The 27,502-nt window shown below is 39.1% G+C and overlaps 1 protein-coding gene across 1 annotated transcript in view; it reads left to right on the top strand.

Annotated features, from left to right (window-relative positions):
* LOC128663743 (vasoactive intestinal polypeptide receptor-like) overlaps positions 1-27,502 on the top strand; it is a 299,650-nt gene that overhangs the window by 227,790 nt on the left and 44,358 nt on the right. The window contains exon 9 of the mRNA XM_053718222.1: positions 13,142-13,208. Coding sequence (XP_053574197.1) covers positions 13,142-13,208 — 67 coding nt within the window. The remainder of the gene's footprint in view (positions 1-13,141; positions 13,209-27,502) is intronic.

Here is a 27,502-nt window from a genome sequence, read left to right as displayed (position 1 = left end):
GATTATAATTGCAATTTCACTATTTTAAAGTAAATTAAAACTTACCTGTCAAATTAAAAAAAACTAAGTATAAACTAACATTTAAACTAATATAATTATTAAACTAAAATTAACTACCAATTAAATTAAACTAAACTACACATTAAAAAATCCTAACACTACTCTAAAAATGACAAAGTATCTAAATACAAAAAATAAAAATGACTAAATTACAAAAAATAACAAACACTAAATTACAAAATAATAATAAACGAAAATATCCAAAATAAAAAAGTGTTACACCTAATGTAATAGCCCTATCAAAATAAAAAAGCCCACCCAAAATAAAAAAAACGTAGCCTACAATAAACTACCAATAGCCCTTAAAAGGGCCTTTTGTAGGGCATTGCCCTAAGTTAAACAGCTCTTTTACCTGTAAAAAAAAATACAAAGACCCCCCAACAGCAAAACCCCCCACCCAACCAACCCCCCAAAATAAAAAACATAACTCTAAAAAAAAACTTAAGCTACCCATTGCCCTGAAAAGGGCATTGCCCTTAAAAGGGCATTTAGGTCTTTTGCTGCCCAAACCCTAAACAAAAACACCCAAAAAACCCTTAAAAAAAATCACTAACCCCCGAAGATCCACTTACAGTTTTTGAAGTCCCGTTTGAACAATCTTCATCCAGGCAGCGAGAAGTCTTCATCCAAATGGCCTCCTCAATCATCATCCCAGCGGCGAAGTCCTCATCCAAGCAGCAAGAAGTCTTCATCCAAGACTTCTCGCCGCCTGGATAAAGATCGTTCAAGCGGGACTTCAAAAACTTTAAGTGGATCGTCAGGGGTTAGTGATAGGTTTTTTTAAGGGTTTTTTGGGTGTGTTTTGATTTTAGATTAGGGTTTGGGCAGAAAAAGAGCTAAATGCCCTTTTAAGGGCAATGCCCATTCAAATGCCCATTTTTTATTTTGTGGGTTTGGGGGGGTGGGGGTTTGTAATGTTAGTGGGTGTTTGTATTTTTTTTTACAGGTAAAAGAGCTGTTTAACTTAGGGCAATGCCCTACAAAAGGCCCTTTTAAGGGCCATTGGTAGTTTATTCTAAATTAGGTTTTTTATTTTGGGTTGTTTTTAAAAAAAATGGGTATTAGAATAGCAATAATTTTTATTATTTTTGATAATTTGTTATTTTGTGTAATGTATTTTTTTCCGTTTTGGGGTGGGTTTTTATTTTTAGATTAGGGCGTGGGCAGCAAAAGAGCTAAATGCCCCTTTAAGGGCAATGCCCATACAAATGCCCTTTTCAGGGCAAAGCGTAGATTAGGTTTTTATTTTGTGGGTTTGTATACTGTTTGGGGATGTTAAATTTAGGGCAATGCCCCACAAAAGGCCCTTTTAAGGGCCCCAAAAGGCCCTTTTAATGGCCATTGGTAGTTTATTCTAGATTAGGCTTTTTATTTTGGGGTGTTTTTTATTTTAAAAGTATATTAGAATATAAATAATTTTTTTTTTTTTTGGTTAATTTCATTTTTTTTGTAATGGTAGGTTTTTTATTTTTTGTGATTTTAGTATTTTTTTTTTAATTTTTTGTAATGTTAGGTTTTAGTGTAAGGTAGCTTAGGTTTTATTTCACAGGTAAGTTTGTATTTATTTTAACTAGGTAGTTAGTAAATAGCTAATAACTATTTACTAACTAGTCTACCTAGTTAAAATAAATACAAACTTACCTGTGAAATAAAAATAAAACCTAAGCTAGCTTAAGTTTTATTTCACAGGCAAGTATGTATTTAGTTTTAAATAGGAATTATTTAGTTAATAATTGTAACTTTAATTTAGCTCTATTGTAATTATGTTAAGGTTAGGGTTAGGTTTACGTTAGGTTTAGGGGTAGGTGTAGGGGTTAATAGTTTAATTTAGATTTTTGCGATGTGGGGGCTGGTGGTTTAGGGGTTAATATATTTATTTAGGAGTAGTGATGTGGGAGGCCAGAGGTTTAGGGGTTAATAGCTTTATTTAGTTGCAGAGATGTCGGGGAGCGGTGGAATAGGGTTAATAGATTTATTATAGTGTGGGTGATATTGGGGTGCAGGGGAATAGGGGTTAATAACTTTAGTATAGTGGCGGCGATATCGGGAGCAGCAGATTAGGGGTTAATAGATTTATTTATGTGGCAGCGATATCGGGAGCGGCAGATAGAAACATAGATATTGACGGCAGATAAGAGCCATAGGCCCAGCAAGTCTGCCCGATATTACCTAACAGTATAAAATTATCTATTTTGTAGGATAGCCTTATGCTTGTCCCATGCATTTTTAAAGTCCCCCACAGTGTTTGTTGCTACTACCTCTTGAGGAAGTTTATTCCATAAATCAATCACTCTTTCTGTAAAGAAGTGCTTCCTCAAATTACTCTTGAATCTACTACCCTTCAGCTTGAGATCATGACCCCTTGTTCTTGAATTTTCCATTTTATGTAAAATACCCACAGCCTCAGTTTTACTAAGTCCTTTAACGTACTTGAAAGTTGATATCATATCACCTCTTTCCCTTCTCTCCTCTAAAGATTAGGGGTTAATAACATTATGTAGGTGCCGGCGATGTCTGTGGGGGGCAGATTAGGGGTGCTTATATGTGGGCTTTATGTTATGATGTTAGGTTTAAACTTTTTTCCCCCATAGACATCAATGGGGCTGCTTTATGGAGCTTTTCTTTCGGCGATCGCAGGTGTTAGAATTTTTTCTGACCCGCTCTCCCCATTGATGTCTATAGGGAAAGCGTGTACGAGCACATCAAAACATGGCCATCCCCTCTACCTCCCATTCAAACTTCTTCCCAACAAGAGATAGACAACAGACAATGGCCTCTAGTTATCAACGTGTCTACCTCAAATACGCTGGAATTCCGCAGCGTATTTGAGGCGAGGCTGATTCGCCTTAGTTATCAAGCCCTAGATACCGGCAAAAGTAGAATTTAGTGACGTAAGCTTCGATCCGCCGGACTCAGTCCGACACAGATCGATTCTTACATCACTCTAGATGTTCCGCACACAAGTGAGGCACAATCTGACTACTTTTGCTAGTTATCAAAAAACTAGCAGGTACGCTCAGCACTTTTCCGGCCCAGCGTACCTGGTTTTCAAACCGCCGCCCATAGGAGTCAATGGGAGTCTGACCATAGCGAAAGTTCATGTTCGCTGCTGCCAGACATCCCATTGATTTCTATGGGAGATGTCTACACCTAACACCCTAACATGTACCCCGAGTCTAAACACCCCTAATCTGCCCCCCCTACACCGCCGCAACTAAATAAATGTATTACCCCCTAAACCGCCGCTCCCGGAGCCCACGCCACTCTAATAAACTTATTAAGCCCTAAACTGCCGCTCCCGGAGCCCACCGCCACTCTAATAAACTTATTAACCCCTAAACCGCCGCTCCCGGAGCCCACCGCCACCTACATAATACCTATTAACCCCTAAACCGCCGCTCCCGGAGCCCACCGCCACCTACATAATACCTATTAACCCCTAAACCGCCACTCCCGGAGCCCACCGCCACCTATATTAAACTTATTAAACCCTATCCTGCCCCCCTATACCGTCGCCACCTATAATAAAGTTATTAACCCCTATCCTGCGGATCCCGGACCTCGCCGCAACTAAATAAATAGTTTAACCCCTAAACCGCTGCTCAGTGGCATCACTAGGGGGGTGCGGGCTGCACCCGGGTGACACCCTCCAGGGGGTGACACCACCAAAAAAAAAAATTCAAAGAAATACAATGTAGAGATGCATATATTTTTTTTTATTAGAGAGGCCAGCATTTGTGAACATTAGTGGGACTGGGGAAGTTGTAGACACTTCATTTTTTTGAGCCAGCGCTGCAATTTCCACAAATAGTTTTCCTGGCTGCTTTTGCTTGTTTGTACTTTGCTCCTCCACTGCTCAATTTCACTATGAATGTTGTGGGCGTGCCGTGGGGCTTGCAAAGTTGTGCTGCTAGCCTAAACCTGCCTGCCTATCTGTGCTCACTGCTCAGTGGTGTGTGGAGCAGTGGAGTCACTCACTGGTGTGCTGTCTCTCTAATCGGGAACTGGGAAATCATGAGGGGGATGACTGTCTGACAATGTCTCTAAAGTTACGGTACACTAAGTTCACACTGAAGAGGTAGGAGGGGAGGGCAGGTGGGGGTCTGGGGGTGGGCAGAGAGCAGAGGTGCTTGGCCATAAGAAGCGGTAGACACGCGGCCCGGGGCTGTGCACTGACAGACTTGGAACAGAGTCAGAAAGCAGAATTTTCATAGTTTGCGCGCCTAAACCTTTTCTTTAGTGATTTATTTTTTAGAATGCTCTGTTTATCTTTCATTTGATGCTCTGCTGAGCCAGGGAGCATCTCTAGGCATGAGCTTTATAATTAATGCAGTGCAGTTTACATATTTTGTGTGTGTGTGTGTGTCTGAGAGTTTTTGTGTGTGTGTCTGAGTGTTTTTGTGTGTGTGTGTATCTGAGTGTTTTTGTGTGTGTGTGTATCTGAGTGTTTCTGTGTGTGTGCCTGAGTGTTTTTGTGCGTGTGTCTGAGTGTTTTTGTGCGTGTCTGAGTGTGTTTCCGAGTGTTTGTGTGTGCATCCAAGTGTGTTTTTAAGTGTGTCTGAGTGTTTGTATGTGTGTGTGCCTGTGTTTTTGTGTTTGTGTGTGTGCTTTCTGGGGGGAGGGGGGGTGACACCATAACGTACCGCACCGGGTGACACCAACCCTAGTGACGCCACTGCCGCTGCTCCCGGACCCCGCCGCAACCTATATTAAACTTATTAACCCCTAATCTGCCCCCCCTACACCGTCGCCACCTATAATAAATTTATTAACCCCTATGCTGCCCCCCCTACACCGCCGCTACTGTAATAAAATTATTAACCCCTAAACCTAAGTCTAACACTAACCCCCCTAACTTAAATATTAATTAAATAAATCTAAATAATATTTCTCTTATTAACTAATTTAATCCTATTTAAAACTAAATACTTACCTGTAAAATAAACCCTAATATAGCTACAATATAAATAATATTTTTATATATAATATTTTATTAACTATTTAATAACTACCTAGCTAAAAGAATTACAAAAACACTACACTATCATTAAATAAATTAAATAAAATAAAAATACAACCCCCCCAACATTAAAACCCACCACCCACATACCCCTTATCTAAACCAAACCCCCCTTAAATAAACCTAACACTACCCCCCTGAAGTTCATCCTACCTTGAGTCGTCTTCTTCAGCCAGCCGACCACCAATGGAACCGAAGAGGAGATCCGGAGCGGCAGAAGTCATCATCCATGCGGCGCTGAAGAGATCTTCCAACCGGGCGATGTCATCTTCCAAGCGGCATCTTCAATCTTCTTTCTTCCGGATCCATTTTCATCCCGCCGACGCGGAACATCCTTCTTCCCCGACGGCCGACGACTGAATGAAGGTTCCTTTAAGGGACGTCATCCAAGATGGCGCCCCTTCAATTCCAATTGGCTGATAGAATTCTATCAGCCAATCGGAATTAAGGTAGGAAAAATCTGATAGGCTGATTGAATCAGCCAATCAGATTGAAGTTCAATCCGATTGGCTGATCCAATCAGCCAATCAGATTGAGCTCGCATTCTATTGGCTGTTCCGCTCAGCCAATAGAATGCGAGCTCAATCTGATTGGCTGATTGGATCAGCCAATCGGATTGAACTTCAATCTGATTGGCTGATTCAATCAGCCAATCAGATTTTTCCTACCTTAATTCTGATTGGCTGATAGAATCCTATCAGCCAATCGGAATTGAAGGGACGCCATCTTGGATGACGTCCCTTAAAGGAACCTTCATTCAGTCGTTGGCCGTCGGGGAAGAAGGATGTTCCGCGTCGGCGGGATGAAGATGGATCCGGAAGAAAGAAGATTGAAGATGCCGCTTGGAAGATGACATCGCCCGGTTGGAAGATCTCTTCAGCGCCGCATGGATGATGACTTCATCGGATGGAAGACTTCTTCAGCGCCCCTTGGATGATGACTTCTGCCGCTCCAGATCTCCTCTTCGGTTCCATCGGTGGTCGGCTGGCTGAAGACGACTCAAGGTAGGCTGAACTTCAGGGGGGTAGTGTTAGGTTTATTTAAGGGGGTTTGGGTTAGAGTAGGGGTATGTGGGTGGTGGGTTTTAATGTTGGGGGGGTTGTATTTTTATTTTACAGGCAAAAGAGCAGAATTATTTGGGGCATGCCCCGCAAAAGGCCCTTTTAAGGGCTGGTAAGGTAAAAGAGCTGGTAACTTTTTAATTTAGAATAGGGTAGGGCATTTTTTTATTTTGGGGGGCTTTGTTATTTTATTAGGGGGCTTAGATTAGGTGTAAGTAGCTTAAAATTGTTGTAATATTTTTTAAATGTTTGTAACTTATTTTTTTTATTTTTTGTAACTTAGCTTTTTTATTTTTTGTACTTTAGTTAGTTTATTTAATTGTATTTAATTGTAGTTATTTGTAGCTAATTTATTTAATTTATTTAATGATAGTGTAGTGTTAGGTTTAATTGTAACTTAGGTTATTTTTTATTTTACAGGTTAATTTCTCTTTATTTTAACTAGGTAGCTATTAAATAGTTAATAACTATTTAATAGCTATTGTACCTAGTTAAAATAAATTGAAAGTTGCCTGTAAAATAAAAATAAATCCTAAGATAGCTACAATATAATTATTATTTATATTGTAGCTATATTAGGGTTTATTTTATAGGTAAGTATTTAGTTTTAAATAGGATGAACTTAGTTAATAAGAGAAATATTATTTAGATTTATTTAATTAATATTTAAGTTAGGGGGGAGTTAGGGTTAGTGTTAGACTTAGGTTTAGGGGTTAATAATTTTATTACAGTGGCGGCGGTGTAGGGGGGGGCAGGATAGGGGTTAATAACTTTATTATAGGTGGCGAAGGTGTAGGGGGGGCAGATTAGGGGTTAATAAGTTTAATATAGGTTGCGGCGGGGTCCGGGAGTGGCGGTTTAGGGGTTAAACTATTTATTTAGTTGCAGCGAGGTCCGGGATCCGCAGGATAGGGGTTAATAACTTTATTATAGGTGGCGGTGGTATAGGGGGGGCAGGATAGGGGTTACTAGGTATAATGTAGGTGGCGGCGGTGTCCGGGAGCAGCAGTTTAGGGGTTAATACATTTATAAGAGTTGCAGCGGGGTCTAGGAGCGGCGGTTTATGGGTTAATAACTTTATTGAGTTGCGGGGGGCTCTGGGGGTTCCGGTATAGGAGGTAGAACAGTGTGGGTGCTTAGTGACAGGCTAGCAATAAAGCTGTCAAAAGCCGAAGAGCAGCGAGATCGGATGAGTGATAACTCTCACAGTCCGCTGCTCATCGCCCCGTACTTGGTGCGCGGCTTTTTGACAGCTTTTTTGATAACTTAGGCGAAAGTATTCAGGTCCGCGGCGGCGATGGTAGGTGAGCTTAGGTGGGCGTATTGGACCGGCGAAGGCAGGTAAAGTAGACGGCTTGATAACTACCCCTCAATGCATTCAATTACATATCGCCCATCATGCAGACCCTTAGCAGGTGAGTATTCTCACCTGTTCTTACACACATTTTTCCCACTCAAAAAATAGGAGCAGATTAATATTTTTCATTAAAAAATGGCTTTTAATTACAAAAGATCTATGGGTGTTCAGACAGTTTCAGATGTTCACATACATTTTTCCTCTCCTCCAATCTAAAATGTCTTCCTACTCCGATACAATTTTCCCTCACAGATTCATATCTGCTAGACATAGAAATGTCAAAATTACTAAACAAAGAGGCAATAGAGAGATTCTTAAATCCTTCAAATTCTTTCAACAGCAATATGTTCCTGGTGAAGAAAAAAGAATGTTGTTATTGTCCTGTAATACATTTAAGAGATTTAAATTATCATCTAGAATAGAATAATTTCAAGATGGAAGAAATTCTTCTCAGATATTGTCTTCTAGATGATTGGTTGTTTCGCTAGATCTAAAAGGTGCTTATTTGACAATTCCTGTTCACACCAAATTAAGGCCTAGATTTAGAGTTTGGCGGTAGCCGTGAAAACCAGCGTTAGAGGCTCCTAACGCTGGTTTTAGGCTACCGCCGGTATTTGGAGTCAGTCAAAAAAGGGTCTAACGCTCACTTTTCAGCCGTGACTTTTCCATACCGCAGATCCCCTTACGTAAATTGCGTATCCTATCTTTTCAATGGGATCTTTCTAACTCCGGTATTTAGAGTCGTGGCTGAAGTGAGCGCTAGAAATCTAACGACAAAACTCCAGCCGCAGAAAAAAGTCAGGAGTTAAGAGCTTTTTGGGCTAACGCCGGTTCATAAAGCTCTTAACTACTGTGCTCTAAAGTACACTAACACCCATAAACTACCTATGTACCCCTAAACTGAGGTCCCCCCACATCGCTGCCACTCGATTAATTTTTTTAACCCCTAATCTGCCGACCGCCACCTACGTTATACTTATGTACCCCTAATCTGCTGCCCCTAACACCGCCGACCCCTATATTATATTTATTAACCCCTAACCTGCCCCCCACAACGTCGCCGCCAGCTACCTACAATAATTAACCCCTAATCTGCCGACCGCAAAGAGCCGCCACCTACATTATAGCTATGTACCCCTAATCTGCTGCCCCTAACACCGCCGACCCCTGTATTATATTTATTAACCCGTAATCTGCCCCCCACAACGTCGCCGCCAACTGCCTACACTTATTAACCCCTAATCTGCCGAGCGGACCGCACCACTACTCTATTAAATTTATTAACCCCTAAAGCTAATTCTAACCCTAACCCTAACACCCCCCTAAGTTAAATATAATTTTATTCTAACAAAATAAATTATCTCTTATTAAATAACTAATTCCTATTTAAAGCTAAATACTTACCTGTAAAATAAACCCTAATATAGCTACAATATAACGAATAATTACATTGTAGCTATTTTAGGATTAATATTTATTTTACAGGCAACTTTGTAATTATTTTAACCAGGTACAATAGCTATTAAATAGTTAAGAACTATTTAATAGTTACCTAGTTAAAATAATAACAAAATTACCTGTAAAATAAATCCTAACCTAAGTTACAATTAAACCTAACACTATACTATCATTAAATTAATTAAATAAAATACCTACAATTACCTACAATTAAACCTAACACTACACTATCAATAAATTAATTAAATACAATACCTACAAATAACTACAATGAAATAAACTAACTAAAGTACAAAAAATAAAAAAGAACTAAGTTACAAAAAATAATTTTTTTTTTACAAACATAAGAAAAATATTACAACAATTTTAAACTAATTATACCTACTCTAAGCCCCCTAATAAAATAACAAAGACCCCCAAAATAAAAAATGCCCTACCCTATTCTAAATTACTAAAGTTCAAAGCTCTTTTACCTTACCAGCCCTGAACAGGGCCCTTTGCGGGGCATGCCCCAAAGAATTCAGCTCTTTTGCCTGTAAAAAAAACATACAATACCCCCCCCAACATTACAACCCACCACCCACATACCCCTAATCTAACCCAAACCCCCCTTAAATAAACCTAACACTAAGCCCCTGAAGATCTTCCTACCTTGTCTTCACCATGCCAGGTATGACCGTCCGTTCCAGGCTCCGATATCTTCATCTAAGCCCAAGCGGGGACTAGACATCCATCATCCGACGGCTGAAGAAGTCCAGAAGAGGCTCCAAAGTCTTCATCCTATCCGGGAAGAAGAGTAGATCCGGACCGGCAACCACCATCTTCCAAGCGGCATCTTCTATCTTCATCCGATGAGGACCGGCTCCATCCTGAAGACCTCCACCGCAGACCCATCTTCATCCGGCGACGTCCAATTTTTACAAACATAAGAAAAATATTACAACAATTTTAAACTAATTACACCTACTCTAAGCCCCCTAATAAAATAACAAAGACCCCCAAAATAAAAAATGCCCTACCCTATTCTAAATTACTAAAGTTAAAAGCTCTTTTACCTTACCAGCCCTGAACAGGGCCCTTTGCGGGGCATGCCCTAAAAAATTCAGCTCTTTTGCCTGTAAAAAAAAACATACACTACCCCCCCCAACATTACAACCCACCACCCACATACCCCTAATCTAACCCAAACCCCCCTTAAATAAACCTAACACTAAGCCCCTGAAGATCTTCCTACCTTATCTTCACCTCACCGGGTATCACCGATCGGTCCTGGCTCCAAAATCTTCATCTAAGCCCAAGCGGGGGCTAGACATCCATCATCCGACGGCTGAAGAAGTCTAGAAGAGGGTCCAAAGTCTTCATCCTATCCGGGAAGAAGAGTAGATCTGGACCGGCAACCATCATCTTCCAAGCGGCATCTTCTATCTTCATCCGATGAGGACCGGCTCCATCCTGAAGACCTCCACCGCGGACCCATCTTCATCCGGCGACGTCCAACTGAAGAATGACGGTTCCTTTAAGGGACGTCATCCAAGATGGCGTCCCTCGAATTCCGATTGGCTGATAGGATTCTATCAGCCAATCGGAATTAAGGTAGGAAAATTCTGATTGGCTGATGGAATCAGCCAATCAGAATCAAGTTCAATCCGATTGGCTGATCCGATCAGCCAAACAGATTGAGCTCGCATTCTATTGGCTGTTATAGATACTCTATTTGCAACATTAAAGTGACAGTCTAGTCAAAATTTAACTTTAATGATTCCAATAGGGTAATGAAATTTTAAACAACTTTCTAGTTTACTTGTATCATCACATATTATTTGCTCTTTTGGTATTCTTTGTGGAAAGCTAAACCTACAGTAGGTAGGCTCATATGCTAATTTTTAAACCATTGAACTGCCTTTTAACTCAGTGCATTTTGACAGTTTTTGACAGTTAGACACTGAAAGTTCATGTGTGTCATATAGATAGCATTATGCTTACTCCCGTGGAATTATTTAGAGTCTGCATGGATTGGCTAAAATGCATGTCTGTCAAAAGAACTGAGATAAGGGGGCAGTCCACAGAGGCTTATAAACCAGGTAATCACAGAGGTAAAGAGTGTATTAATATAACAGTGTTGGTTAGACAAAACTGGTGAATGGGTAATAAAGGGATTATCTATCTTTTGAAACAATAACAATTCTGGAGTAGACTGTCCCTTTAAGTCTTCCTTTGGACAAGGTAAAGAAAATAAATAAAGACATTTTCTTATCTGATTTATTTTTTTATTTTTTTAGACATTGGCCTAATAATAATATATCCCTCACACAACTCACGACTAAACTTGCTACTTTATTAAAGGAATAGTCTAGTCAAAATTAAACTTTCATGATTCAGATAGAGCTTGCAATTTTAAGCAACTTTCTAATTTACTCTTATCATTTTTTCTTTGTTCTCTTGGTATCTTTATTTGAAAAAGCAAGACTGTAAAGCTTAGGAGTCGTCCCATTTTTGGTTCAGCACCTGAGTAGCACTTTCTGATTGGTGTCCAAATGTAGCCACAAATCAGCAAATGCTGCCCAGGTGCCAAACCAAAATTGGGAGGGCTCCTAAGCTTACATTCAAATAAAGATACCAAGAGAATGAAGAAAAATGTGTAATAGGAGTAAATTAGAAAATTGCTTAAAATTGCATGCTCTGTCTGAATCATGAAAGTTTAGTTTTAACTAGACTATTCCTTTAAGTCTCTTATCTTGTAAAAGAGTTTCAGATGTAAAAGCAATTGAATATGATTAAAAAATGTTTTCACCTCTAGGTGTTATTTTTCTCTTTCCAGACGTACTAAAACACTGTTTTCTATTTTATCTCCTTATTTCTTTGAACATCCTAAACTTTGTTTAGTTTCATGTTTAAAAGTACATTAATTAAAACTATTTTCTTTTGTTCTTCTAACTCTAAACAGTTCCTAATCTCTTAAATGGATTATGGTGCAAACTGGTTTGGATCCAAAATCTTCTTCTTATTCAATTAGAGGAGCCTCAGCTTCTAAGACTTTTTCTAAGTCTGCTTATTTACAAGATATTTTAAATGCTGCAGATTGGTCTTCTGACTCTATTTTTCGTCAATTTTATTTTATGCCTGTTTACTCAATTACACAATATCTGGCATCCTGATTTCCCTTTGCTTTGAACTAGCAAAACATAAATTTCTGTTTGTGCAAATATATATATATATATATATATATATATATATATATATATATATATATATATATATATATATATATATATATATATTTGCACAGTTCCAGTTTCATCCAATCCAGGATTCTGAGATGGAGTTTACTACAGTTCTTCCAAATTCCAAGAGGTGTCAATTAATTAAGCTTCAAATTTATACAAGAATTCAAGATGTTTAAGATTCTTCAAGTTTCCTGCATTTACTGGACCTCAAATTTCATATTTTGACCTTTACTTTTTTGGTGTTTTGTGTCTTTTTTGCAGACTTTTTTTTTATTACCAATGTTAATTTCCATCCTCTCAGCAGATAGAAAAGAGGAAGATTAACATTTTCTAGTCACTATGTGGACTTAAATGTGATATGATTGGACACGTATTATCTGACCACTCTGTTATTCTTTTTCATTAATTATGTTTATTTTCTGTTTAAATGTTTTCTGTTTTGTCAGTTACCTAATTTAAAAGGCTATTTTGAGCAGTAAAGGAAAAGAGTGGCAAAATACTCGTCTCTGTCTCTTTAATAATATCTAGAGTATTCTGTCTCTTTCTTAGTATAATCAGAATTATGCTTTGACAGTTTCTGTGAAAGCTTAACAAATTAGGCTCATACTTAGGGTTAGATAACGAGTGATGCGCTAACTGTAGTGTGCAAGTAATATGGGGTATTTCTCAGCTTCTTGAGCGCAACGGAAATAGAGTATTAAGAGATAAAAGTAAACGTGTGGCATTTTTGGGCAGGCTTATATGGTCACTAGTTTTACTTTGTAAAACTGGTACATAATAAAGTGGCAGAAGGGACATAGTTCAAATCTGTGAAAATTCAATAAAATGTGTGATGGTTGGTAGCTCTGCTATATTGCACCGTTCTATCTGTTACTCACATTCTCACTCATAAAGTTACTACAAGAGAATTATCCTAATGTATTTGATAAATTGCCTTATGAACACTTTTGTGTCCCCTAAGATGCTGGGATGATTATGAGAATATTTACTGGTGGATCATCAAGACACCAATACTTCTTGCTATATTTGTAAGTATTAGCCCATTTACATTACATACATTTTATCTGTGTGCTGTTATTAAGATTATTTTATCTCAGTATCTTATCTTAAATGTATTATGTGCAGTTTCTGTGTAACACAATATGACTCAATATGGCGTTTCATTTATCCTATTGCTGTCTTTTGGAATATGTCAATGATAAAATCTTGTTTTTCTTTTTTACATTAGGTTATTAGTGATATTAAATATATTTATCTTCTTTATTGAGAACAAGTAGGTTTTTAATAGTTAAAAAACGTTGCTAAAGTTAATATTCAGATTCTGATATCCAGACACAGAGGGAAATAATATGTAACTTTGATAGCTCAAATATACAAAAGAAAGGAAATTACAAAATTACCAGTGCATGCAGAGAAAGTAGAAAAGATATGCTAGCATTGTTCAGATTCAGTAAACTGCTTTCACCTTATGTATAGTGTATTTTAGTATTGCTTCTAAATATGCCAATAATAATATTAATAATTATTATTATCAGTTATTTGTAGAGTGCCAACAGATTCTGTAGCACTATAAACATAGCAATAATAAGCAAAGGTAGCATTTATAGGAGACAAATATGTAGTTTACCAAGAGTTGCACTGTTGTAAATTACCTCTCATGAATGTAATCTACAAAATAGCTGGGCTCATAGGCTAAAAGGGCTCAAGGGAATGGCAAGGGAAGAGGAGATGAACTGAGATATAAATGGATAGCCTATGTTGTATTCATAGCTGCACAGTAGAGTATTTAAGGAATGCTTGAAACTATGAAAACTAGAGGAGAGTCTTGTGGAGCGAGGCAGAGAGTTCCACAAAATAGGGATCTTTCTGGAGAAGTCATGTAGATATAATGTGAGGAGGTAACAATAGAGGAGGAGAGAAGGAGGTTGTGAGCAGAGCGAAGGGGATGGGAGACAGAGTGTCTGTAGATGAGGTCTGAGATATATGGTGGAGCAGTGTTATTGAGAGCCTTTCATGTCAGAGTCAAGATTTTGTGTTTATGTGTTCTGTAATCTAGAGGAATCCAGTTAAGGGTTTGTCAGAGAGGTGCAGCAGACAAGGAGCAATGTATAAGGAAGATCAGCCTTTCAAAGACATTCATTATGGATTATAAAGGAGATATATGGCTACTAGGGAGACCAGAGAGGATGGAGTTGCAATAGTCAAGGTGGGAAATAATGAGAGAGGGAAATAAAATCTTAGTTGTGTCTTGAGTGATGAAGTGGTGAATTTTGGAGATTTTTTTATGGCGGAAATAGTAGGCACTGGCCAAAGACTGGATGTGAGGAGTGAAAGAAATTGTGACTCCAAGACATAAAGCATGCAGGGTTGGGGTAATTATGTTATTATCAACACTTATAGAAAAATGTGTGATAACAGTTTTGGAAGAAGGGGGGAAATAAGATGCTCAGTTTTGGAGAGATTTAGCTTAAGGTAGTGAGAGGATATTAGAAAGACAGTTAGGGACATGGGTTACCAAGTAAGGGGATAGGTCTGGTGCAGAGAGATAGATTTCGGTGTCATCATGATACAAATGATAATATGATAATCAGTAATCAATCAATTTGTTTCTACTCAATAAAAATTGCCAATAAATAAAAAAAACAATATTATATTTTTTTCAGGTGTTTTATTTTTTGGTCCTGTTATGGCCTATACTGAACCACCAATATTTCTGCATTTCTTAAATTAGTAATACAAACATTTACTACTAACATTGGAAAAACATTCTTGCATGATGTGTTGCTAAATAAATGAATGCCATGCTTATAAAGCATATTGGGGGTTAATGGTATTTAATCCTCATAATGCTGTTATCCTCCTTCCATTATACACACCTAAGTAATAATTGCCTCTCCACCAACAATTCAGTATCTGCAATATTCTGCATCTGTTGTAATCTCACCACAGCAATTCTCTCCAATCTAATGAGCCTCTATGCTCCATAAAACTCGACTACCTTAACCCACAAAAGACTCATCTCTGACACCTACCACAGCTCCCACCCACCAACCTAAGTCATTCTAGGATGTCATTGCTACACACATACCAACATCGAGTTGAACTATTTCCCCACACACACACCAAGACCCCATGTGTTATAATCCATTCTCTTATCAATGATCTCCACCCTTTATTTTTGGACTCTCAATCATGCAACACCCATCAATCAAAATGGACCAATAAGAATTTTCCACTGTTTAGTATCAGAACACAACTTCCCTTTAGCCCTAATAGATTGACTACTTAACCCAACAGGGCTTTCACAATAACCTATACATTTAAATTAATATTATCTTAAAGTGAAAGTCAATCCTAGCGTTTGTGAAATGCTAGGATTGACCATTGAAACAAATAAAGGGGACTGTGATGAGAGTGGGAACTGACGTCACCGGATGGGGGCTTGTTTTAGTGCCGTTATTGTCTATGTCGCAGTTACCAAGATAGATATGCTGTACAAGCTGTTTACTTCTATGCTCTGCAGCAAAATAGTGTTGTACCTTCTATGCTGTGTCCTGCATCTCATAACATGGTGTCAGAAGTACTTGCCTGTGCTTCTGTTTCCTGATTAATGATAATGTTGAAGTTTACCCCACCTGAGCCTTTTGATTTTTCTCAGCCTGCAGCTTGGCCCACATGGCGTCAGTGGTTTCAATGCTTCAGGATTGCTTCCAGGCTGAACAAGGAGAGTGGTGAAGTACAAGTTAATTCTCTTTTATACTCTATAGGAAAAGATGTGGAGCCACTATTCAATGCCTTTACTTTCCAAGAAGGGGAAGAATTTGACTTTGAAATAGTTATGAACAAACTCAGTGCTCACTTTGTGCCCAAAATAAATGTGATTCATGAGAGGGCTTGTTTTCACAAATGTGCTCAATGTGTGGGAGAATCTGTGGTGTCATTTGTGTGCAGACTGTATGAACTAGCTGAATTCTGTGAGTTTGGTGTTGCTAAAGAGGAGCAAATCAGAGACAGAATAGTCATAGGAATTGCAGATGCTGAAGTCTCACTGAAGCTACAGTTGGAGGCTGATTTAACATTGGATGGGGCTATTAGGATGGCCCGCCAGAGTGAACTGGTGAAAAAGCAAAGTGCTGATCTGAGGTCTAAGAGTATTGTGGATGAAGTGCGGCAGTTCAGGAGAGCTGTTAGTGAAAGGCACAGTGTGAGCGGTAGACCAAGGGCAACAGATATGCCCAGAAGCAGATGGGCACAGCATGCTCGCTGCATGCAGTGTAACCATACCCATGATCAGAGTGTCGTATGCCCTGCTAAAGACAAAAGATGTAGAAAATGTAACCGAATGGGCCATTTTTAAGTGGCGTGTAAAACTGAATACATTAAAGAGATGCATGTGGATAGAGACCAGGAGGTCTGTTGTTGAACGGTCTGGTTCAGATGAAGATTGGTGGGTTACTCTTACTGTAATGGGAGCCAAAGTTGCCTTTAAGATTGACACAGGAGCAGATATCACTGTTATGTCCCTTGCAGCATTCATAAAACTGCCTCGACAGCCTCAGCTGGCGAAAGTTACAACAAAAGTTTATAGTCCTGGTGGCGGCATCAATTGTGCGGGGAAATTTCTTGCCAGCTGCGAGTACAAGCAGAGGAAATTCACCATGTGGGTACATGTGATTAGAGGTCAGTGTGTTAACAACCTATTGAGCAGAAAAGGAGCCTGTGGTTTGGGCCTGGTTGCCAGAGTGAATGAGATTTCAGAAGACATGTTTGGTGAATTGGGCCTACTGAATTGCAACCCAGTCCGAATATCACTTAAAGGTTACGCAGTCCCATACAGCATTACCACTCCTCGTAGAATTCCGTTTCCGCTCATGCCTCAAGTGGAGAAGGAACTTCTGCATATGAAGAATATGGGAGTTATTGAAGAGGTTGTTGAAGCAACTGACTGATGTGTGGATGGGTTGGTGCTTTTCCAGGACCACATTGTTATTCCTGTGGGATCAGTTCCGACATTGCAAGCCATGTGTCAAAATGTGCCTTTTGCCGGGAACGCCGGCCTACTCAGAGAAGGGAGCCCTTGATTTCTACTCCGCTTCCTGCAGGCCCGGGACAGAAAATAGCTGCTGATTTGTGCGAACTGCACGGGAAAAAGTACCTAGTCGTGATTGACTACTATTGCAGGTATTTGGAGATTGCACCCTTGAATGAGATTACAAGTCAAGCCGTTATCACTCGTCTCAAGAGCTTGTTCGCCCAGTGGGGCATACCAATGGAGTTAGTGAGTGATAATGAAATGCAGTTTGCTTCCACAGAGTTCAGTTCTTTCAGCAGTGACTATGATTTTGTCCATTCTACGTCGAGTCCACATTATCTGCAGGACAATGGAATGGCTGAAAGGGCAGTTCAAAAAACAAAGTTCATTTTGAAGCAATCCAAGCCATACCTAGCCTTCTTGCCCTATATGGTGACTCCCATTCAAGCCACAGGTTTTAGCCCGGCACAGCTGATGCAAGGATGTCAGATTCGCACTACTTTACCCTCTGTAAGTGTCTTCCAGCCAACTAGCTCTGTTCCTCGGGACGAGGTCCTTAGGAGGGATGAAGAGGCTAAAAGGGGCTATCGTTTCTTCTACGACAGGAAGCACTCTGTGAGGCCCTTGCAGGAGCTGAATGTGGGGCAAAGTGTCAGAGTTAAACTGGCTGATGAGAAGAAATGGAAGACACCTGCTACGGTAATTGGACGCTCTCCAGAACCAAGGTCTTATATAGTCCTTACTGATGGAGGGACAGTCACACGTCAAAATTGAAAACATCTTCAGCCAGTACCTGAGAGTTTGGGACTGGATGCCTCAGTACCACTGTCGGTGGGATCCCCTGTTTTAAGAGGGGTGCCTTCCCCTCAGCAAGATCACAGCAGGGATACTTCTTTGCTTCCAGCAGACTCTCAATCACCTTCTTCTGTATCAGAGGACAGTTCATGTAAAATGACATTAAGTGGAAGGGTGGTGAAACTTTCAGCCCGATATCGGGATTAGCACTAGTTAGAGCAGTGACCAGAAGTATGGGCAGAATAACCCCATGGTCACTGTGGTCTAAGGTAGTCTACCCTGATGTTCCAGTCAGGATTGTATTTCATTTTGTTTATATATATTCTCTTTAACTTGTTATTTGTTGTATACTAAACAAAACTATTTCTGTATGCTTCTTGTATACCTTGTTATTTGATGTATTATAAGAAAAAAATATGTATGCTTTGTCCTTTGAAAAGGGGGAAGATGTGATGAGAGTGGGAAGTGACGTCACCGGATGGGGGCATGGTCTAGGGCCGTTATTGTCTATGTCGCAGTTACCAAGTTAGATGTTTTGTACAAGCTGTTTACTTCTATGCTCTGCAATAAAATAGCTTTGTACCTTCTATGCTGTGTCCTGCATCTCATGACAGGGACTTTCATTCATGACGTATAAAATAATTCATGCAGAAAGCTCCATTATTTGTTTCAAGCATTCGCCATTCTGAGCTGCTCAGGTAGCCCATGGCAGAATGCTGTTTTGCTAGTGAGTTGACGTTTTTTCCTCTTAGCAAATAGTCATGCGGGAAATCTGGCTCCCAAGAGTGCCAAGCTGGATTTCCTGCATGGTTATAATGTCACCTCTATAGCAAAACAGCGTTCTGCCGTGGGCTGCCTTAGCAGCTCAAAACGCAAATGCTTCAAACAAGTAAAGGGGATTTCGGCATTAAGTACTTTATACTTCATCAATGAAAGTCACCTTTTTGTTTCAATGGTCAACCCTAGCATTTCACAAATGCTAGGATTGACTTTCACTTTACGGTTCAATTATCACAGACAAGCAGTATTTATTTCTGGATGAAGATATGGAACAACTTTAATCACGCTTGAAGAAACCAACTGACGCTGCTGCAGCAAGGATTTTAAAAACTTTTAATGAGCTGATGGTGCATCAGTCCATGATAACATTCTTACACTGGTATTCAAAATAAAAAATATGGAAAGAAATGCATGAGAAACATTTGAATTATGGGTACTCGCCATTCAAATTCAAGGATTTCAACAGAAATAACAGAGTATGTAGTCTTATCCACAACACTCCTCATGCTTGTTTATTGCAGAAAACATCATTTTTGCAGTTCTCATATTCTTTTTGCTGAATTTCATTGTAAGTGTTAGAGTAACCACAGCATTTACTCTGCAAATTACTGACAAATACAGCTTAAGAGTTTTCATATTTAGGTACATCTTTTTTCTTAAAATTATAAATAGAGGAATCAATTCCAATCTAGCCAATCCCTTTTTCATCTCCTGAAGTGTCTTTTTGTCATCAGAATGATCACAATGTAAACAACATCACAATTTTAAAATTGGAAAATATTGGATAAGATATCAGAAAAATCACCTATATAATGCATGGACAGCATCAACTTTGACAATTGCAATCCATTTGACCAAAACTTATTGGCTAATTATTAACAACAAAATGGGCACATCAAATTCAACTGCCAAAAAAAATTTGATAAAATTCTTGATCAAACTGAAACACGATTAAGTGCTGAGTCCCGAAACTTTGTTCTTCAGTTTCTCTGTACCTCAATAAATTTACCTGATTTATCTGGACAAGTGCTGCTGCTCCTTGTGTTGTTTGGATTGTCTGGAGTATCTCCCTCCTGGCAGCTTGCACTGTCTCTTGCTGATGTGCTGAACTCTGATGCTGTATATTTGGCATCAAAATATTAGTAACAGATCTTAAGTCCTAAATGTTGTGAGGTGGGGCCTTAATGGATCGGATTTGTTGTTCCAGCACATGCCACAGATGCTCAATTGGATTGAGATCTGGGGCATTTGGAGACCAAGACAACACCTTGAACTCTTTGTCATGTTCCTAAAACATTCCTGAACAATTTTTGCAGTGTGGCAGGGTGCATTATCCTGCTGAAAGTGGCCGCTGCCATCAAGGAACATCATCTTTAGGTAGGTGTCTATGTCAAAGTAACATCTACATGAATGCCAGGACCCAAGGTTTCCAAGCAGAACATTGCCCAGACCATAACACTGCCTCCACCAGCCTCCCTTCTTTCCATAGTGTATCCTGCTGCCATCTCTTCCCCAGGTAAATGACGCACACGCACCTGGCCAACTACCTGATCTAAAAGAAAACCAGATTCATCAGACCAGGCAACCTTCTTCAATTGCTCCATGGTCCAGTTCTGATGCTTCCATCCCCTCTGAAAACGCTTTCAACAGTGGACAGGGGTCATCATAGGCACTCTGACCAGTCTGCAGCTATGAAGCCCCATACGCTGAAAACTGTGATGCGCTGTTTGTTTTGACACCTTTCTATCATGGCTAGCATAAATTTTTTCAGAAATTTCAGCTACAGTAGCTTCTGTGGACTACCAGGTGGACTAGCCTTAGCTCCCCACGTGCATCAATGAGACTTGGGCACCCATGACCCTGACGCCGGTTCACCATTTGTCCTTCCTTGCACCACTTTTGATAGGTACTAACCACTGCATACCAGGAACACCCCAAAAGACTGGTTGCTTTGGAGATGCTCTGACCCAGTCATCTAGTCATCACTATTTGGCCCTTGTCAAAGTCACTCAGATCTTTTCACTTGCCTATTTTTCCTGCTTCCAAGACATGAAATTCAAGAACTGACTGTTCACTTGCTGCCTAATATATCCCATCTCTTGACAGGTGTCATTGTGTCGATATAATCAATGTTATTCACTTCACCTGACAGTGGTTTTAATGTTGTATTTGATCAGTGTACATAACATGAAAATAGAAACTCTTTGCTAAACTGAGGTTTTATGGGTTGCGCTCATATTACAAGTTGAAAGTAAAAAGTTGGCATGTGTTCAAGTTAAATCTAATGTGCGCTAACAATTTATCGCAACCTCTAAAGTCGCATGTTAAATTCGATTGCGCACAAGCAAGCGTGTTAACTTTCAACTCATATTACGAATGCTATTTCTGTTGCATACAAAGAGCAGTGAAATAGCCTATATCAGTCACACACTACAGTTAGCATGCCGCTCAAAATCTAGCCCTATATTAGAAACTTTATAATTTTCATGAGAAACTACAGACTTTTATATTAGTTTTATGCGAAGTGCTAAATTAAAAATAAAAATACGCTTCCATAAACATGAAATACAATTTGTGTTGTTGCAGAATAGGCATTAAAATATGCATATGCCTTGATCTGTATGGATGTGTACTGTTAGAAAATACTAGAGCTGTGCATTCTGCAGTTTTGTTCACTGCTGAATGTGGCTGTATAAGGCTATTTTCAGTATTTGTTTGGTTTTGCATAGATCTTAGTGTTTTTCACATGCACAAGCGGATATTCGGCTCCAAAAATAGCCAAGTACCAAAAATAGCCTCCTAATTCCCCATTTGGGAGTGAAAGAAACTGCCGAATGCAAGTCTCTAGAAAATATATAATATATGCCCATACACAAGTTGGATCCTTTGAAATATTACTGTTAGTAAGTTTATTTGTTTGGGTGGAATTTAGATACAGTAAAATTAATTTTTAACCTTTTAAAGCCGTTCTATTCCGTCATAATTAGACTGGGCTTTAAAGCCGTTATGACGGAATAGAACGTAATAGCTAACGGCTGTCCTGAAGCCTTCTGTGCTGTCAGGATTTGATCGCGGTCTGGAGGGCGTTCCTAGGGTTGTAGGGACGCCCCCCAGACGCGATCCGATAATTGAAATCTCGCGATCGTGTGTACGATCGCGTGGTTTCAATTTGTCTACATCGGAACAGTTGTTCCGATGTAGGCACTTTAGCCCTGACACGAAAGGGTTAAAACAAGTTGTTTATTTAAAATCCACTAGTGCTTTGTAAAATTCATAAAAAGTTAAATTCCTGTTGCTCTATTGGGAAGTTTACTACATTTTAGTGCATAAAAGCAAAACATTGTAAAGCAATTAAAGCTCTCATAAGCTTCAGTTTAATAAAGTTTTATTAAGATTTACAGTCCAGCTTTTCATTATAGCATTATGAAAAAAAAAAATAAGTTGGTACAATTTAAAAATGCTGTGATAAATTGTTTTTGCAGTATCAGCGAGTTTGCTGAAGAAATAGTTTCTTGAACGTGTTTAATGTCTTTTGAGAAGATTGAGAGGAATGCAAAAAAAGCAGTTTGTATTCAGTCTGAGAAAAACTCATGCTTCAGCTTTGTTAATAAAAAGCTGCTTAGTTTATCTCAGGCATAATTTTTAAATTTAGGGCTAGAGTGGAGCTCTACCTTAACATGCGTCTGTAAAGGGGCAAATAACCAGCAATTACAAGTGGTTGGTTTAGGCTCCCGGGAGCTCTCGGTTTCACTTTGAGGTCGGACTTCTGGTTAATAAGAAAAGTTGCCCCAATTGCTTCCCAAATAAAGAGGACAGTTATTTAAAATGAAATAAAAATACGAGCACCTTTATTTTTTAATTTAAAAACTGTACAAATCAGTTATAAGGGGTTAAAGTGAGGGGATGTGGGGTGTTTGAGAAAACAATAACGGCACTGAAAGTGCCTTTACATAGAGGTGAATGGGGGACTGTGTTTGTACTGTAAATATAAATGTATATGCTTATATACATATATATTTATGTGTTAATAGGGATGACATTCTGCATTCTAAAGATACTAAAGTAGCGAGACATTTCTGCACTTTCCACAATGGAAGTGTGGAATCTTTGAAATTTACCATTATAGATAAAGGCATAACTACAGGGAGTGCAGAATTATTAGGCAAGTTGTATTTTTGAGGATTAATTTTATTATTGAACAACAACCATGTTCTCAATGAACCCAAAAAACTCATTAATATCAAAGCTGAATAGTTTTGGAAGTAGTTTTTAGTTTGTTTTTAGTTATAGCTATTTTAGGGGGATATCTGTGTGTGCAGGTGACTATTACTGTGCATAATTATTAGGCAACTTAACAAAAAACAAATATATACCCATTTCAATTATTTATTTTTTACCAGTGAAACCAATATAACATCTCAACATTCACAAATATACATTTCTGACATTCAAAAACAAAACAAAAACAAATCAGTGACCAATATAGCCACCGTTCTTTGCAAGGACACTCAAAAGCCTGCCATCCATGGATTCTGTCAGTGTTTTGATCTGTTCACCATCAACATTGCGTGCAGCAGCAACCACAGCCTCCCAGACACTTTTCAGAGAGGTGTACTGTTTTCCCTCCTTGTAAATCTCACATTTGATGATGGACCACAGGTTCTCAATGGGGTTCAGATCAGGTGAACAAGGAGGCCATGTCATTAGATTTTCTTCTTTTATACCCTTTCTTGCCAGCCACGCTGTGGAGTACTTGGACGCGTGTGATGGAGCATTGTCCTGCATGAAAATCATGTTTTTCTTGAAGGATGCAGACTTCTTCCTGTACCACTGCTTGAAGAAGGTGTCTTCCAGAAACTGGCAGTAGGACTGGGAGTTGAGCTTGACTCCATCCTCAACCCGAAAAGGCCCCACAAGCTCATCTTTGATGATACCAGCCCAAACCAGTACTCCACTTCCACCTTGCTGGCGTCTGAGTCGGACTGGAGCTCTCTGCCCTTTACCAATCCAGCCACGGGCCCATCCATCTGGCCCATCAAGACTCACTCTCATTTCATCAGTCCATAAAACCTTAGAAAAATCAGTCTTGAGATATTTCTTGGCCCAGTCTTGACGTTTCAGCTTGTGTGTCTTGTTCAGTGGTGGTCGTCTTTCAGCCTTTCTTACCTTGGCCATGTCTCTGAGTATTGCACACCTTGTGCTTTTGGGCACTCCAGTGATGTTGCAGCTCTGAAATATGGCCAAACTGGTGGCAAGTGGCATCTTGGCAGCTGCACGCTTGACTTTTCTCAGTTCATGGGCAGTTATTTTGCGCCTTGGTTTTTCCACACGCTTCTTGCGACCCTGTTGACTATTTTGAATGAAACGCTTGATTGTTCGATGATCACGCTTCAGAAGCTTTGCAATTTTAAGAGTGCTGCATCCCTCTGCAAGATATCTCACTATTTTTGACTTTTCTGAGCCTGTCAAGTCCTTCTTTTGACCCATTTTGCCAAAGGAAAGGAAGTTGCCTAATAATTATGCACACCTGATATAGGGTGTTGATGTCATTAGACCACACCCCTTCTCATTACAGAGATGCACATCACCTAATATGCTTAATTGGTAGTAAGCTTTCAAGCCTATACAGCTTGGAGTAAGACAACATGCATAAAGAGGATGATGTGGTCAAAATACTCATTTGTCTAATAATTCTGCACTCCCTGTAATGGTAGAGGTAGCAACAATGAGAAGGTGCTTTTGCGAAAAGAAACTAAATGGATATATAGATTATGCACTAGATACCCAGCTGGTCTGAACGAAAAACTGGAGTATGCTAGTTTCCTATAATAATATTTTTTTTATAATATTTATCCATTTATAAGATATAAAATATATATAGTTTTTCTGGCAGAGTATATGTTATGATATGAAGTGTACAAATATTGTTAGGATGTGAAAGAGATTTGGAATGCTGAGGAATTAAGCAGGTCGAGTGCATAAATTATCACATTTTGACATTAGTTACACAAAAATATATCTCTTTAAGGGTTAATATGGTGAATATAGCTTTAAGAGAACAACCCTCAACATATGGGAGGATCACCTGTGAATTCTCAGGTGTGCTTTAAAAGAGGAAGTCTGGTGAGGACTCATTATGCCCTGATGAACCCCTGTGACACACACTTGCTGTGGGGGTGAAACAGTCGTTGGCTGTGTTGTGTTTTAAAATTTCAGGAGAAAAGTCGACTAAGCTCCTGATCATTAGATGATATATGTGGTAAAGTAAAGGTGACAGCGTGATTGCAACCTTACAATTCTGGATGGACATTTGCTAACCTATTGCTAACGTTTGGAGCGCTGATAAGAGAGCGCTTGTGTTACCCTGCAAAGTATAAACCTTGAAAAGGAGGGCTTGTTTTGTGAGGACTATCTGAAGCGCTGCACAAGAAGCGTGAGTTATATTTTCACCTATGGAACGTTCATAGATGTGTTAATTGTGATCACTTGTGACAGTCGTGTGGTTAATTGGTATGGAATAATACACATGAATATGCTGAGGAGTCACTGAGTGGAGTGTGAATTGGAGGAGAAAACATCTGGTACATCTTGGTATTTGGTCTCGCCTGATAACGTGTGGAAGCCTGGTTCTTTCATTGGTGGCTAAGTGCCAGTACGGCGGATACCTTTGGGAAGCAATCCCCATTCACATAACCAACTGCAGACCGATGACGGTTACATTGCTCCTCCTCCAGTGACGTCACACGCTCAGATAGCGTTACACACTTAGTGTACTCTTTTTGGAAACAGAGGAACAAGACGCCAAGGTTAAGTGTTAACTTTTGTTTATATCACATAATTTATGACCGAGTTAACAGCAGGAATTGCTGCGGTCTGTCTCATGCTTGTCATCTAAGACTCTCTGGAATATGCTATTGGGCTAATACTGTGAAAAGACTCATATACTTTGTTGCTGGGTACATTTAGAAGGCATGTTAGGTTGCAAACCTTTTTGTATGCATGCATGTATGTATTTAATAGTGCAGAGATTTGTTTAAGATACACATTTTTTTCTGTGCTGTATTTAATTTGCATTCTAGGCCTTTGCAGCATACGTATGCTTAGGTAGCTTATATCCTGTCCTGTTGCTCTTTACCATTGATATTGTGGTTTTTGTATATATTTTGATGATCCACTAAGCGTGATGTGGGAAAATCAATTTATTTTATTTTTATTACTCTCTGTGTGCCTGTGTTTTTCCCTTGCTTTTTCAGAACACTAAGATATGTTCTGGAGTACATATATTCATGTACATATATATTTTTATTGTGCTGCCCATCCCTGCATGATATCCCCCCTGCACTGCGCTAGGTGGATTGCCATGTCTTATGGCATAAAAACGAGGCTCCCATTGACTCTCATGAGTGCAAGGCTTCCAGGCAATGAGGTCGCGTTCACGTTTTGACTGATTTGTAATACCAGCGGACATTTACGACAGCAATATATATATATATGTTGCGGGTAAAGTTAGATATTGGGTAATCCTAGGATTACCTGGGTAAAATGGACATTACACAAGGAGCTGTGAGTAAAACCTGATTTATGATCATAAATCCTCTCAGAGTATGGAGTAACCACATCAAACATATATAGCATGCACTGTAATTCCCCCATCTTCACTATGTTTTTCTTCCACCTGGGGGGCTCAAGGGGGTGGATGGCAGAGGATCGGCGGGGCACCTTCCTTGAACCCCCCTGGTGGAGGCAAAAGAAATAGTGTATATGGAGGAATTACAGTACTTCAAGCTTTACCCACAGTTTAGGATTACCCGGATTTCTTACTTTACCCGTAACATATATATATATATATATATATATCTGTATATATTCATATAGCTATATAGGTATAGGTAAATATTTTTTAAAACACATAATCATATATATATAGAAATATATATTTAAAAATAATAAAAAAACTTTTCTTCTTAGCACGCATAGAATAATAGTTTTTTTTTAACTTGTAATAGCAGTACTAATGCGTCCATGGTAATTTTTTACTTTGAGCGCAGTTAGCTTGTGAGTCAAAAAAAAAAATTGTACGCCACTTGTAATCTGACGCATGGTGTTTGTCCACACTAAATCTGAAATTATCTTGTCCTTCCAGAAAGTTTGGTCCTTATTTTGTGCTGTGAAGCTTGAGCTTGCTGTTAGTTATCAAATTCATCTGGCGTTCCATTTGGCTAAAGTCAAGAAATGCAGTGTCAATCACTTCACTCAACATATTCTTCCTTCTCCTCCTGTTTCTGTGGAAGGTGTGGATGGATTTGAAGTTGAGAAGATTCTGGATTCTCGTATTCATTGTGTACATATTCAGTATTTTATTAAGTGAAACGGCTATAATTCTAAAGATAATTAATAGGAACCTGTGACTAATATTCATGCTCCTAGAATTTTACGACAATTTCATATTTAGCATCATGCCTGTCCAGGTCCTGTTCACACCCTGAGGTAGCTTTTTTGGAGAGGGCTATGTAAGATTTTCTGGGTTGTAGCCTCCAGTCTTTAACAGAATGGAGCACAATGGCAGGGATAGTAAGAAGCTGGGCAGATTCCATAGCAATAGACTGACTACTTAATATTACTTAATATATACAACCATTCTATTTATTAGGAGAAAGTTACATAGGTTAAAAGTAAATCGTGTCCTGAAACAGATTATATTGAGAAAACAGGAAA

This window comes from Bombina bombina, chromosome 1 (genome assembly GCF_027579735.1).
Source record: "Bombina bombina isolate aBomBom1 chromosome 1, aBomBom1.pri, whole genome shotgun sequence".
NCBI lineage: Eukaryota > Metazoa > Chordata > Amphibia > Anura > Bombinatoridae > Bombina > Bombina bombina.
Note: the sequence above shows the minus strand (reverse complement) of the source record. Positions and strands in the feature narration are given on the sequence as shown.